Source organism: Antechinus flavipes, chromosome 2, assembly GCF_016432865.1.
Source record: "Antechinus flavipes isolate AdamAnt ecotype Samford, QLD, Australia chromosome 2, AdamAnt_v2, whole genome shotgun sequence".
Taxonomy (NCBI): domain Eukaryota; kingdom Metazoa; phylum Chordata; class Mammalia; order Dasyuromorphia; family Dasyuridae; genus Antechinus; species Antechinus flavipes.
Window position 1 is genome coordinate 548,521,712 of NC_067399.1, and position 14,118 is coordinate 548,535,829.

Here is a 14,118-nt window from a genome sequence, read left to right on the forward strand (position 1 = left end):
TGTCTCAGAATTATCTGTTCTATCCTGGACATTACAACAGTAAAGCAATTTAAAAATCCTTGGGTTAGGGTTTCTGAGGCTGGACATAATATAAACCTAGCATCATACTGTCCTTAGGCACATCAGAACTTTCTGTCCATATCAAGTACTTCAAGTGGTGGTTTGTTCCATCATCATCTTTACTGGGATTTGTATTCAGAACACTGGGCTCATTCTGTTCTATGACTGAAGTATTTATGTACGAAGTCCTCGGATAAATACTTATTTGGCTGGGTGATTGTAGTTGTATATGCCTTTCAAGGGCACACCATCAGTGATGGATCACCTCTGAGACCTCCCTAGGAAATGAACTGAATATCAACATACCAAATAAAAAATGGAGTTTCTCCTTGTAAGTCCTTTGGCTGAAGGACAGATGCTGTCATGAACACCATGGCGAGGTTTTGAGGAAGCAAAAAATATTGGGTTGAAAGAATCACTTGGCTATCCCAGGGTGGAATAGATGGTCATCTGTTTGATCTGTCTCCATAATTTCTTGACACTACATTTTATGAGCGTAGCAAAGGCCAAAAAACAAGTGTATCATCTCACTGGGTGTTCCATTGCTCACAACGTACTCTCTTTGGCAATTATCAGACTGTTTTGGGGTATTCCTCTTCAGTGGAGAGGGCAAGAAAATATTGAGCTGACACTCTGAACAGTCCCCTTCACCATGATCAAGAAAAACATGTAGAGATCAGCATTTAATATCAAGGTGACCAAAATGATTGAACAGACCATAAAGAAATTAGATTGCTCCCTTCATAGTAAAACAATTCAGCCAATGATAGAATGACCTGATGGTTCTTTTAAAACAAGAAAGAAAGAAAGAAAGGAAGGAAGGAAGGAAGGAAGGAAGGAAGGAAGGAAGGAAGGAAGGAAGGAAGGAAGGAAGGAAGGAAGGAAGAAAAAAAAGAATTGTAATATCTAAAGCAGTTTCCACATGACTGAAATTAACAAAAGTCAAGAATAGAAAAAGTAAAACTAAAAACAAAAAAAAAAAAATTGTGGAATAGCTCCTCTTGTCCCAAAAATGTATTTGCTTGGATTTGATATTTTTTTAGCCAAATTAAAACAAATGAATTTATATGCTTAGAAATAGCTTAGGGTAAAATGCCTCCTTTTATACATGTTTTTGTTGAAGTTTGCATCTAATACACATGAAGTTTTTAAATGATAGTCAAAAATGAAATGTGTATGGAAGGAAAGAAGGGAAGAGAAAAGGAAGGAAATAAGGAAAAAGGAGGGAAGAAAAGAAAGGAAATAAAGTAAGAAGAAAGGAGGTAAGAAGGGAAGAGGGAAGGAGGAAAGAAAGAAGGAAGCAAAAAAGAAAGAAGGAAGAATTGAGGAAGCAAGGAAAAGAAGGAGGGAAGGAAGGTAAAAGAAAGAGGAAGGAAGAGAGGGCAACAGGAAAGAAGGAAGGGAAGAGAAAGAAGGGAATGAGAAAAGGAAGAAAGATGGAAGGGTAGAGAGAAGGAAAGGAGGAAGGAAGGAAGGAGGGAGGGAGAAAAGGAGGGAAAGAGAGGAAAGAAGGAATTCTAAATCATTTTAGAATATATGTCTGAACATTTTATTTCTGATCACTATTCTGAACAGGCATACTGGTTTAACATTCTCCTTAGTTTCCATATGCCTTGTTGTCCTCATCTATAATGAAACGAAATAATATATGTCACCACACAATGCTTTGGATATTAGGCAACACTGAGGAATGGGGTGTTCCACAGAAGTGAATTTTACAGATAATTTAAGCTTACCTTTTAAACATTCAGCATGTGTATATGCACACAAATATACATATTTACATGTATCTAAATCTAAATATGTATTTAGCTATTTGGGAAGTAAGTATTTCTTTTAATAATGCATCATATACTTTTTTGTATTATGCTTTTTAAAAATTTTAATACCTTTTTATTTACAAATTATATGCATGGGTAATTTTACAGCATTGACAATTGCCAAAACTTTTGTTCCAATTTTTCCCCTCCTTCCCCCCATCCCCTCCCTAGATGACAGGATGACCAATACATGTTAAATATATTAAAGTATAAATTAAATGCAAAATAAGTGTATACATCATATACTTTTAAGATTTTTTAAGCAGATGATCCTGTATCCTTTGTTCTTTTTTATTATTACTATAGCTTTTTATTGACAGAACACATGCATGGGTAATTTTTCATCATTGACCCTTGCAAAACTTCTGTTCCAACTTTTCCCTTCTTTCCCTCCACCCACTCCCCTGGATGGCAGGCAGTCTCATACATGTTAAACTTGTGAAAGTATGTCTTAAATACAATATATGTGTCCATATTTATACAGCTCTCTTGTTGCACAGGAAAAATCAGATTTAGAAAGGCAAAAATAACTTGGGAAGAAAAACAAAAAATGCAAGCAAACAACAACAGAAAAAATGTAAATGCTATGTTGTTATCCTTTGTTCTTGAGGTTCATTATGAACCTCAGATATTCTACTATGATGCTTCCATGTCCCTATGCTAAATTCCTCCAAACTGTTGGATTTTTTTTTTTTTTTTGGTATGTTCTTGAGTTTTGGGTTGTTGTTGTTGTTGTTGTTGTTGTTGTTGTTTTCATTCTTCTCCTGGGAGAAGTCAGAAGCTCTAACTTCTTTGCTGAAGAGTTGTGAGCTATCACTTGTGCAATTGTATCTTCTACTGCCTATCTGAAGGGGACTATTAAATCAGATTGTGAACTTATTGAGAACTATATGTAAAATAAGAGTAAATAGAGTTTGATTCTTCTACAGGTGAAGTACAAATTTATATCTTATGATATCCGATTTTTATATTTTTGCTCATTTTCTTAATTTATAATTTTGTTCCAAGTAGTCAAGGCCATCAGTAAAAATTCTAATCCATACTAGTAATTTTCAGAGGAACAGGATATTGGATTTGTTTCTGAAGACTGCCTGCTTTGTGTAGAACTTACATTGTAATATCTATATTCTAATGTCTTTATCTGGTATTGATGCAATGTTAAACCATTTATTTTGTTAGTTGACAACAAACAAATGCCTGGGGGCGGAAATAGGAACTGTCTTCTTAGAGCCAGTGCTCAAAGTCAACAGGAAAAAAAAAAAAAAAGGAAAGAAAGAAAGAAAAAAGAAAAAGTGATAGCCTTCCTTTCTTTTTTACTCTACAATCTCTCTTACCAGAGTAACATGAAACACTTCCTCAAGACCACATTTCTTCCGTCCATTTATTCTTCCGTCCATTTATTCTTCCCATTGACTTCACCTGAATGGAAAGAATAATGGTATAGGAAATTCTCTCTTGGTTTTCTCTAGATTAAGTGACTCTGATTAGGAATCTGTAGCAGAGATGATTAGCGAATCTTCAGGAGACTGACTTTAAATGAGGAAGTAATCATGAGCTCCATTTAGAATCAGGCTCATTATCTAGTCTATAAAATGACCAAGTAGGGATTATCAGCCAGGTCAGATAAATATGAAGCTAAGGGCAGATTTCATGCATGTTACATAAGTGGATAGAGGGGAAGTACACAAAAAACCCAGAGACTTTGATCCAGTGCCCAACTATGACACAGGGACCAATTGATTATTACCTGCCAAGACCTTTTGTTTTCACCTAGTACGGTGGTATAATAAGTGATTAAAGGTTGAGAAACAAACCTTTGAGGTGCTGAAGAGAAAGAATGGAAATAAAGGGAAATAGGAAACATTCTAAGTCATTTTCTGATATGACTGTGATTTGGCAAAAAAGATGGCAATATGATATAAAATCTCAGAATAGTAAAAGAAATAGAAAAGGGGGGAGAGTTTAAAAGAAGTCGTAAATATGAAAATGAAAAAATGGTAATTCCCAGAGTTCTCTGGAATCAGTTCTGAAATCTACTTCTTACATTTTTGTGTGTATCTGGATTTTTGGCCTAAATAGTTATTATCAAGATGTCTCTCTTGAAGATCAAACAAATAATTTTTGTGATTTATCCTCAGAAAAGAAGGAAATGCTGAGCTATCATACTGCATTTTAATGATGTGATTATGGACTGAGGATTGAGGACTAATTTTCACATACTTAAGCACCATTGTAATGGCCATTCAACCCTGAGATATTTAATGAGATCAGGCTTCCTTACAATAAGGTTCCAGGGCATGCTACTTTATTAGTTAGTCAGTAAATAAGAATTTTTTAAATACCATGTACTATATTTATGTGTTGTTAAAAGAAAGGCCAAAACAAAAAAGGCAAAGACATGTCTCATGGCTCAGATTATTCTCTCTCTTCTTCAGATTGGGTCAATCAACATGCCCTTACAGGCAGAGTTAAAAGGAATTCTAATAATTCCATGGTTTCCAATATAATTCTGAATTTAATTAGACTTGGGGCATTATTCCTGAGCACTCTTGAAAAGCCACAAAGTGAATTACATGAGTTACAACTCAATGATTCCTCCCAACTCCCAATTCTTTTTACTATTGAGCAAGATTCCTTTCCTGAAGAAAATGGAGTATCCCTTTTAATGCCTATCTGAGGAAAACAGGAAAGGGTACAGCAACTTACCCCATTCTCTTACCTTCAAAGAACTCAATTTCTCATGAGTATATATGGAATTTTGAAGCACTTCTGAAAATCAGTAGCAATGTGCTACATTCTTGTAATTGGTCACGTGCTTTAAAAGGGAGCATCTAGATTTTCTTTGCTCCCAGAAAGAATCAGACTGATTCCAGCCTTACCAATACTCCTTTATGTTCAAGTAACAACTATATGAATATAGAAAGGATGATCTCATTAGCATGTGTAAGTCCATCTACTACTTAACAAATCACAGATCCACAACCTGTTTATGATGTATCAGATGAATTCCAGAGAACTGCCTGAGGCACATAAGGGGTTAAAAGATCTAGTACCAGGGCAAGATTTAGAATTTTGACCCAGGTATTCCTGATTCCAAACTTTAACAATCTAGTCTCTTTCTACACTGCCTCTAACAAAATTATCTGAAATGAAATTATATCTAATTCTATTCACTTAACTATCTCATATTCACTGTCATCATTATAAGCAAGGAACTATTATGGACATTTTAAAAGTATAAGATCCAGCTCCAGCTCCCTAGAGAAGTTTATAATTCTATAGGGGAAATGAGACAGAACTATCTACAAAATGAGGCAATTTGTGATATGCCTGTCATATGAGTTGCAGAAAGTATTATAGATTACAAGATAATAGACCATGAGTAGAGTGATAGGAAGAGAAGATATTATTCCATTAAGATTTATATACTTAAGATAGCATGCAATGATGTGGCAGTGTAATATTATGAAAATGGCACTAGAATAAATGTCAAAACTTCTGCCTTGCTGTACTACTGATTGAGTGCAAAATCACTTAAATTGTCTAAGCCTCAGTTTCCCCATGTTTTAATGGAGATAATAATAGCCATTTACAGCTTCACAGAGGCTTCAATGAGAGGCTTTAAAAAGAAGTGTTTTAAAATTTGTAAAGTGCCTATAGAAACTATATAGAAAAGGAAACCCAAAATAGATACTATAGAAACTTTAATTCCATGAGAAATAAACCTTTTCACAATCTGACTCTACCCTATGTTGGAAGTTGATTATACATTATTTTAGCATGATAATATTAATTATAAATAATGGGATTTACATAATGTTTTAAGATTTGCAAGTACTTTTAAAATTTATCTTATTTCATCCTCTGAATAAATTTCTGAAGTAAGTGACATTACTTTGCCCATTTTACAGATGAGGAAACTTAGGAAAATGGACTAAATGACTTGCCTGGGGTCACACAAGTAGTAAATGTCTGAGACTAGATTTTGCTCCGGTCTTCCTGACTCCAGCCCCAGTTCTATATTCATCACGCCACCTGGCTGTATCCACTCTATGTACTAGCTAAATTGGGTTACTTGCTCCCTATGCACAATATTTCATCCCCTGCCAGTGTCCTTGAATCGGTCACCTACATCTGTTCTAACCCAATGATTGGAATTCTCTCTGTCCTCACTAAGGTCTCTTCAGGAGCAAAATCTGTGACAAAAAAAGCTAATAAATGTTTGTGATTAAACTGGATAGAAAAAAGGGAAAATTATAAATCTTCTCATGATAAATATAAAGAATTGTTATTCTGTAGGCATCCATCAAAGACCCAAAATCTTTTCTGAGGGAGAATAAATTTCTTGTTGTATCTCATGAAAAGTTTAAGATTCCAAGAGAAGGAAGAAGGCATTAATTGCTTAATAGAAATACATACATATATATAGATATAAATTTTTTATGGTAGTGATACCTGTTCCACAGCAACTCAGTTTCCTCTCCAGTAAAATGAGAGATGGGCTGTGTGGAGAGGTGAGGATCTGTAATTTAGTGGAGAAGAACTGGGAGAAGGAGGAGGAAGGAAGAATTGATTTTTGGTATAAGAATTAGAATCACAGGTGACTTGAAGGAGAGCACAGGACAGAGAAATCGAGTAAGCTTGACAATATAAAGCTGAGCTCAGTAGAGAAATGTCATGGATCTGCAGAGAGAAGAATATAGTGCTAAGAGAGAATCCAACAGCATATTTCTCTTCTATGGATTCTGCCCTCATTGAAATCAATGGAACTATCAACAGACATTTATTAAGCACCTGCCACTTCCCAGGCCCTCTATTAACTACGGGAATACAATGACAACAGTGAGGTGGCCTTCAAAGAATTTATGTTCTACAAGGATAAGGATTCCTAATATCTTTTGGATCATGGACCCTTTGGTAAAATCTATACAGCTCTCAGAATAGTGTTTTTGAATGCATAAAATAACAAAAGCCTACAAAGGAAAACAATTTTACTGAAATATATTATCAAAATATATAATTTTTTAAGTTCACATACCCTAGGTGAAAGACGTCTTGTAGGGGAATGCAACACATACACAAAATGAGAGGATTATGATTCTCATTTTTTAAAAGTCTATTTGTTTTATTTCCATGAACATTTAGTGTGTGTTAACACATTTCCAAGTTCAGTCACTAAAAGAATAAGAATTTTGAAAAATCCAATGAATGCATAACAGGGGAGGAGAAAGGATATGCAGAAACATAATGTTTGCATGCTTACAAACAGCCATCAGATCCAGTTCAAAAGAATCCTATTTTTCTTTCTCTTCCATGTATCACCACAATGATAAATAACTCCCCCAAGGATATGCAGCTACAAAGCTACATCGGAAAGGAACCATTGGACTCTTAGTCCCCCCTCCCTGAGACATTTCTCTAGGCTCAAACGGATGACCCAATTTGACACTGTAGCTGGGCACAGTTTTTGAATTTTAAAAATAGCATATACATTGACATACCCACAGGCTGCAGACTTCTCAACTTGCCCACACAGCATCCAGTATTAGGACATTTGTTAGTTATGAGCTCCCTCTTGCGTGGATATTTTTAGTTTAGAAGGCCTCAACCTCCTTCCTGAGTTGCAAAAAGCCAAGCCTTCATCTGTCTGAAGAATTGGATATGTAGAATTTTATTTGAATTCATAGAATTTATCATTCTTAAAACAAAAAATTCCAGCATCCAAAGTACTTCAGTGGTTAAGGCTGGCAATGAAAGGAACTTCAACTTTGGGATGGTAGCTTTTGACTCAGCAACACTATATTCCACCACCCAGCAGCAAACTCTGAGCATGTATGCACACTAGCCCAAGGTTAGCTTTGGTTGCTTAAGTCTTTCCTTGTTAGTAGGCAATCTGAGTGTCATCATCTGGGAACACACAAGCCTCGGTCTTCTACTTTAAATGGCAACCCAGTTTTAGCTTCTTCCAGCCTGGATTATTATTTTTAAAAATGTTCTGCAAAAGGCAGGTGACAGGTTGTTATTTCACAGCCTGAAGACAGAAGAGTTGCTAAAAATTATCACATGTTATTTCCAATTATGCATTTCCCAAAGGCCATTCAGTAGCACTTTAAATCAAGGTTCTGAAATGCACATTTAATTTCAATTCAGTAAGACCTGTTATGAATTATGAGAGGGTATCAACAGATTATCAGAAATGTGGTAAAGATTATCAGCTACTTGGCACAACATATGTATGACTGTTTCACCCATCGACGTCAATCTTTAACAAACGTTTTAATTTGTAGTTAATGGGACAAGAATTTTGTATTAAAATTTTTGTTAGTAGTACATATTGAGTCTTACCAAGAAACACCATAGAGTAACCAGATATCTAGTACACCAAATGCACTGGTGAAATTTTATACATTTATTTTAATTATTATAGCAACTTAATAGACAATAACTGTCTCATTAATTCTAAATTAAACTTGCTTTGGAGAGTCTTTATTTTCTTTAACCATAATCCATTGTCCTTATTTACATATTTTCACAACTTCTTTCCAATATTCTAAAAATGATAATATTTTTCTTATTTTTAACAAAATATATAAAAATGATAAATGGCATATGGGTAGATAAATAGGCAAATTGGGTATGTGCTCCTGTTGTTTCTAGTCTTATTAAAGTTTATATCTTTATATCAAAAAAGAAAATCAAGAACAAGTTGTTTTTAATGTTTCTGAAGGTATTTAACTACTGATTACTGACTGAATTCACAAAATCAAACATTGGAAAAGCTGATTGCTAAATTTTATTACCCAAATCAAAAATATGCAATCATTGATAATGATTTTCTTTTATATTTTTCTTTGCTTGCATTGAGATATTTAAAAATATCTAGGTTAACATGCTACTCTTAACAATATTTGATATTATATAAGATATAGAATAAATTGTAATCTTGGCCTACCGACAAAGATACCTCAGATTAGCTGAATTTTAGATTTAGAAACCATCTAGAACCACACTTCCTTTTTATAGAAGATGTAACCAAGTCTGAGAGGTTTTACATACATTCAATTATAAAAAAATTATATGGAAATAATTATTTCCAAATATTTTGGGGAGAAACCTTTTTGAAGACTCCTTTTTTTCAATCACTTTTCAGATATTTTCAGTTTATTTTCTATCATAATTTATTGATAGGAGAAGCTGAGAATCAAAGATGATATGGCCACTTTCAAGGAGAAAACTAAAGCAAAGCAGAACTTCATGATGGGCCTCAAGTAAAAGTAGTAATATTTTTAAGAAATTTGCCCTAGCACAGACTTTTATAAATAAATTATGTGCTAATTGAAAAATGAATAAGAAAAATTAGGATTAAAAATAGCATTCAGAAATAAAAAAATACATATAAAATGCTTCCAAGTTAATAAGGAAGATTTTTTTGGTTCCAAAAAAAACCATTTTGAGTTACTGATTAAATGACTGAGAATTACAGGGTAGAAGAGAAGTTGACTCAAATTTTCCAACCTTTTTGCTTATTGCAAGTTAGATTTAGCTCATTCTTTTCACAAAGAGAAAAAAAATTTAAATTTTACTTTAAAAGTTTGGAAAAGTCCTAAAATCATAAAGCAAAATTCTTTTTATGAAACTTTTAATTATTCAATACCTATTAGTTAGCTTTGACATTGTAGATCAAGCATGAACCATACTAACATCACAACAGCTGCTTCTTGGAATTTACATGGTCAGTAAAGTTAAGCTTCTGTTTCAGGTCGATTGAACTGGTGGTCAACAGTGTGTACGAGCTGCAAGCGTCTTCTTCCATTGGCAACAACAGGGGATGGAAACTGCCTCTTACATGCTGCCTCACTAGGTAAGTCCAACCACAAGCAAAGATCTGCAGATTTCCTAAATATTCCAGCCTCTTTATCAAAAGAAAAGATTCTACAAGTGCAACAAAGAATTAAGAGAAGTCTAGAAGGCTCTAGATACCAGTCTGATGAGTTGTTAAAGGTGCCTCTCACTTCTGTGTTCTCCAATTCATCTTTAATGCAGTTGCCAAAATAATTTCCTTAAAGGCACAAACTTGACCATATTGTTCTGTTGATTAAAAATAAAAATCAATAACTCCCTACTGCCTCTAAAGTAAAAACACAAACACTCTCAATATTCCCAGCCATCATAATCTGGCTCCAACCTACTTCTCTGAACTTTTTTCCCCAATGTTTATTATTTATTTATTTTTAAACATTCTTTTAAATTTTGAGTTTCAAGATTGTCTCTCTCCCTCCTACCTTTCCCCCACCTAATGAGGAAAGGGACAATTTGATAACAGTTATACATGTGAAACCATGTAAAATATATGTCCGTATTACACAAAAAACAAGAAAATTATATTTCACTTTGCCCTCAGCATTCGTACTTCTATCCCTGGAAGTGGATAGCATTTTTTCATCATAGTTTCTTTGAAATCATCTTAGATCAATGTCTTGATAAGAGTAGTCATGTCTACAGTTGATCATTACAATGTTATTACTATGTACAGTGATCTTCTAGTTCTTCTTAAGATTTACATATGTTTTCTTGTATTTTTTCCTGAAACTACCTTATCTCATCATTTGTTATAGCACATTTATGAGCATCCCTTCAATGTCCAACTTTTTGACATTAACAATTCATTAATATTCCTATTTTCCCTCATACCTTCCAGCATTTTTCATCTTGATAGGTGTATGATGGTATGCCAAAGTCACTTTAGCTTGCATTTCTCTAATCAAATAGTGATTTAGAACACTTTTTTTCATATGGTTTGAGATAGCTTTGATATCTTCTTCTGAAAACTATTATTCAAATGCTTTGAGTATTTATCGGTTATGGAATGGCTCTTATTTTTATAAACATGATTCAGTTCCCTATATAGTTGAAAAATGAGGCCTTTGCCACAAGAAACTTGCTGCAAAATTTTTTGACATTAGTTCACTATGTGCAATGCCTTTTAGCAAACTGATTATCTTTTTTTCAATCAGGTCTAATTTTTGCTTTTGTTTTGTCTGAGATCATAATTGACTCCTTTGCCCTCTTCACTTCAACTGAAGCATAATCAACTCTGCTCTAGCCTTTCACTTTGATTCTTTGTGGGTTCTTCTGTCCCAAATCTGTCTCTTGTACACAATATATTTTGGATTCTGGCTTCTTAGTCATTCTGCTATCTGCGTCTCTTCTATGAATTTAGCTCACCCCATTCACATTCAATTATGATCCCTAACTATATGTTTTTCTCTATTCATCCTTCGCTCTTTCTTTTTATTCTCAAAAGTATGCCTTGCTTCAGACTTCTGCCTCCTCCAATCCTTTAACCTTCTTATAATCCCCCATATTTTTATCCCCTTCCTTTTCTATATCCCTATTGGGATTCATTACCCAATTCCAATAAAAGTGAGGTTCAAACATTGTCCTCCCATTTCCCCCTCTATGACAAAAATTCTTCCTTGCTTACTTCCTTTATGTGAGAAAATTTGTGCCTCATTCTACTTCTTCCTTACCCTTTCTTCCAGCGTATCCCTCTTTCTCACTTCTCCATGTTTTTTCAAGTCCACCCTAACATAATCAACTCACACACTTACCTTGTGATTATGGTGACTATTTCGAATTGCCATAATAGTGATAAAGTTCTTAGCAATTACATGTATCATCCTCCCCCCCCCATATGAATGTAAGTAGTCTAACCTTATTGAGTTCCTTCTGATTCCTTTTTAATTTACCTTTTTATGCTTCTCTTGAGTGTGCTGTTTGAATGTCAAATTTTCTATCTGTTGGTCTTTTCATCAGGAATGCTTGGAAGTCCTCTTTTTCATAAATATACATTTTTTCCCCATGAACAGTTATACTCAATTTTTCTTGGTAAATTATTATTGCTTGTAGTCCTAGTTTCTTTGTTCTTCAGAATATCATATTCCAAGGGCTTTAAAGTAGAGGCTACTAAATCTTTCATTATCCTGACTGTGATTCTATGATATTTAAATTGTTTATTTCTGGCTGCTTGCAGTGTTTTCTCCTTGATCCGGAAGCTCTGGAATCTTGCTATAATAGCCTGGGAATTTTCATTTGGGGAATCTCTTTCAGTACGAAATTGATAAATTCTTTCAATTTCTATTTTGCCCTCTGGTCCTGGGATATCAGAGTAGTTTTTGGATCATGACTTTCTAGTTGTCCAATAATTTTTAAATTATCTTTCCATGAGCTCTCTTCCACGTCAGTTTTCCCAATAAGATATTTCATTTTTCTTCCATTTAAAAAAAAAATCTTTTGATTTTGTTTTATTATTTCTTGAAGTCATTAGTCTCCACTTAGCCAATTCTAATGTTTAAAAAGTTATTTTCTTTAGTAAGTTTGTATATCTCCTTTTCCATTTGGCCCAGTCTGCTTTTGAAAAAGTTCTTTTCTTTAGTTAATTTTTGTTCCTTTTTTTATCATTAGGCCAATTATGTTTTTAAGAGGATAGTTTCTTCAGTATTTTTTGTGCAATTTTCTTGCCTCACTCTTATGTCTTTCTCCAGTCTTTTCACTATCACTTATCTCTTTTTTCAAGTTTTCCAGGAAAGCTTGGCCTTGCATCCAATTAGCATTTTCCTGTGAAGCTTTGCTTGTTGTTCCTTTCACACTGTTGTCTTCTTCTATTGTTTGTTCATTTTTTTTTACTTTAAACTTTATATTACAGTTGAATTCTGTTCAACTGGAGGTGGGGAAGCACTGTGCCAAGCTTCAGATATTTTCAGGGCTAGTTTTAAGGAGGTGGCAAGTTTTCAGTGCTTCCAACGTGGTATTATCCTGGGAGAATGTGGTCATTGCTCTCCTGGTCTGTCTTTGTCCAAAAAGGGCCCCTGTTCCTCTGCAGCTTCAAGTATAGCGCTCCCCTTGTCCCTGGAACTGTCACCAGGGGCCCTGCTACCCTGTAAAGAATTACAAGCACTCCTCTCTGTCCTGGAACTGTGATTCAAAATTTGCTTATGGATAGTAGAATTGCCAGCCATCACCAGCTATACCCACTGTCAGAAAAAAAGCCTTCTACAATCTTTCCAACCAGTTACCAACCCTGTTAACATCTCTATACTGGGAGCTTCAGAAACGGCTGCTGCTAATTCTATGGCAGCATCCAAGGTCCACCACTAATATTCCTGCCCCACTCAAGGCCTGAGCCTGCCCCAGTGTTAAAGATCTCACCTAGGGACCTCTTAAGTCGTGTTAGGCTGGAAAAATGTCTGCCTTGGACATTTTGTTGATTCAGCACTTCAAAATTTTCTTTGGGGCATTATTTCAAAGTTGTTTGGAGGGGAATTCTTAGAAAAATTCATCTGTATCCCAGCCTTATCATTTTTTAAAACTATGCTCTTATTCAAAAAATCCCAAGGAAACCATTCCAGAATTCAAGATGCTATCTTCTGATTCTATCCATTTGCATTGAACGTCCCCATGCCAAGAATGTACTTATTCTTCATCTTGGCTTTTCCAAATCTGCATCTTTCTTCAAGATTCTACTAATGTGCCATTTTTCTTGTGAAACCTCTGACTCTTCCATCTTCACCTTTTAATGTTTTCTTCCTCTCCTCAAATTCTCCTGAAATGGTTTGTTTAGTTATATTCCTTTCTCCATCACTCATTACCTTATATTTGGATATAAAAAATATATATGTGTTTGTGTACACACATATACACATACACTCTATCTTTTAATATACTAATACACATACACATACACAAACACCCTACCTTGCATTGTGTTGATTTGTATCTTATATGTTTATATATTTCCTACATCACATAGAAAATGTCAGTTCTTCAAAGAAAGTCACTTAACCTCAAGTGCCTAATTTCCTAGGAATTATCTTCTGGGTCACAGACACGTTAGAATTCCTGTGCCGTAGTTCCCTATGCCAACAAAATCCTGGATTCTTTAGACATCATTCGTGGGTACGAAGGGTGAATCCAAGGCCTATTTCTCAGGGAATAACTGCTGCTACCTCAATACTCTAAATTTTTATGGCCCTGAATATATAGTCAGACTGTTAGATTGGACTTTTTGTTGGTTGATGATTAGTATGAAACCCCTTTCTAGGGACAAGCAGGTAGTTGTCCATGGAAAACTGATACCCCTATCTTTAGGCACAAGCAATGCTATTCTCTTGATCAAAATTTTGCTGCAATGCGATTTTTCATTGGTAGTACTGGGAAATTTATTAGAGCGCATGTTGTT

The 14,118-nt window shown here is 34.6% G+C and overlaps 1 protein-coding gene across 2 annotated transcripts in view; it reads left to right on the forward strand.

Annotated features, from left to right (window-relative positions):
• Nucleotides 1–14,118, forward strand: part of OTUD7A (OTU deubiquitinase 7A) — a 387,007-nt gene that overhangs the window by 297,073 nt on the left and 75,816 nt on the right. For both annotated transcript variants that reach the window (XM_051980945.1, XM_051980946.1), the window contains one exon: nucleotides 9,640–9,741. In XM_051980945.1, the coding sequence (XP_051836905.1) occupies nucleotides 9,640–9,741 (102 nt within the window). The remainder of the gene's footprint in view (nucleotides 1–9,639; nucleotides 9,742–14,118) is intronic.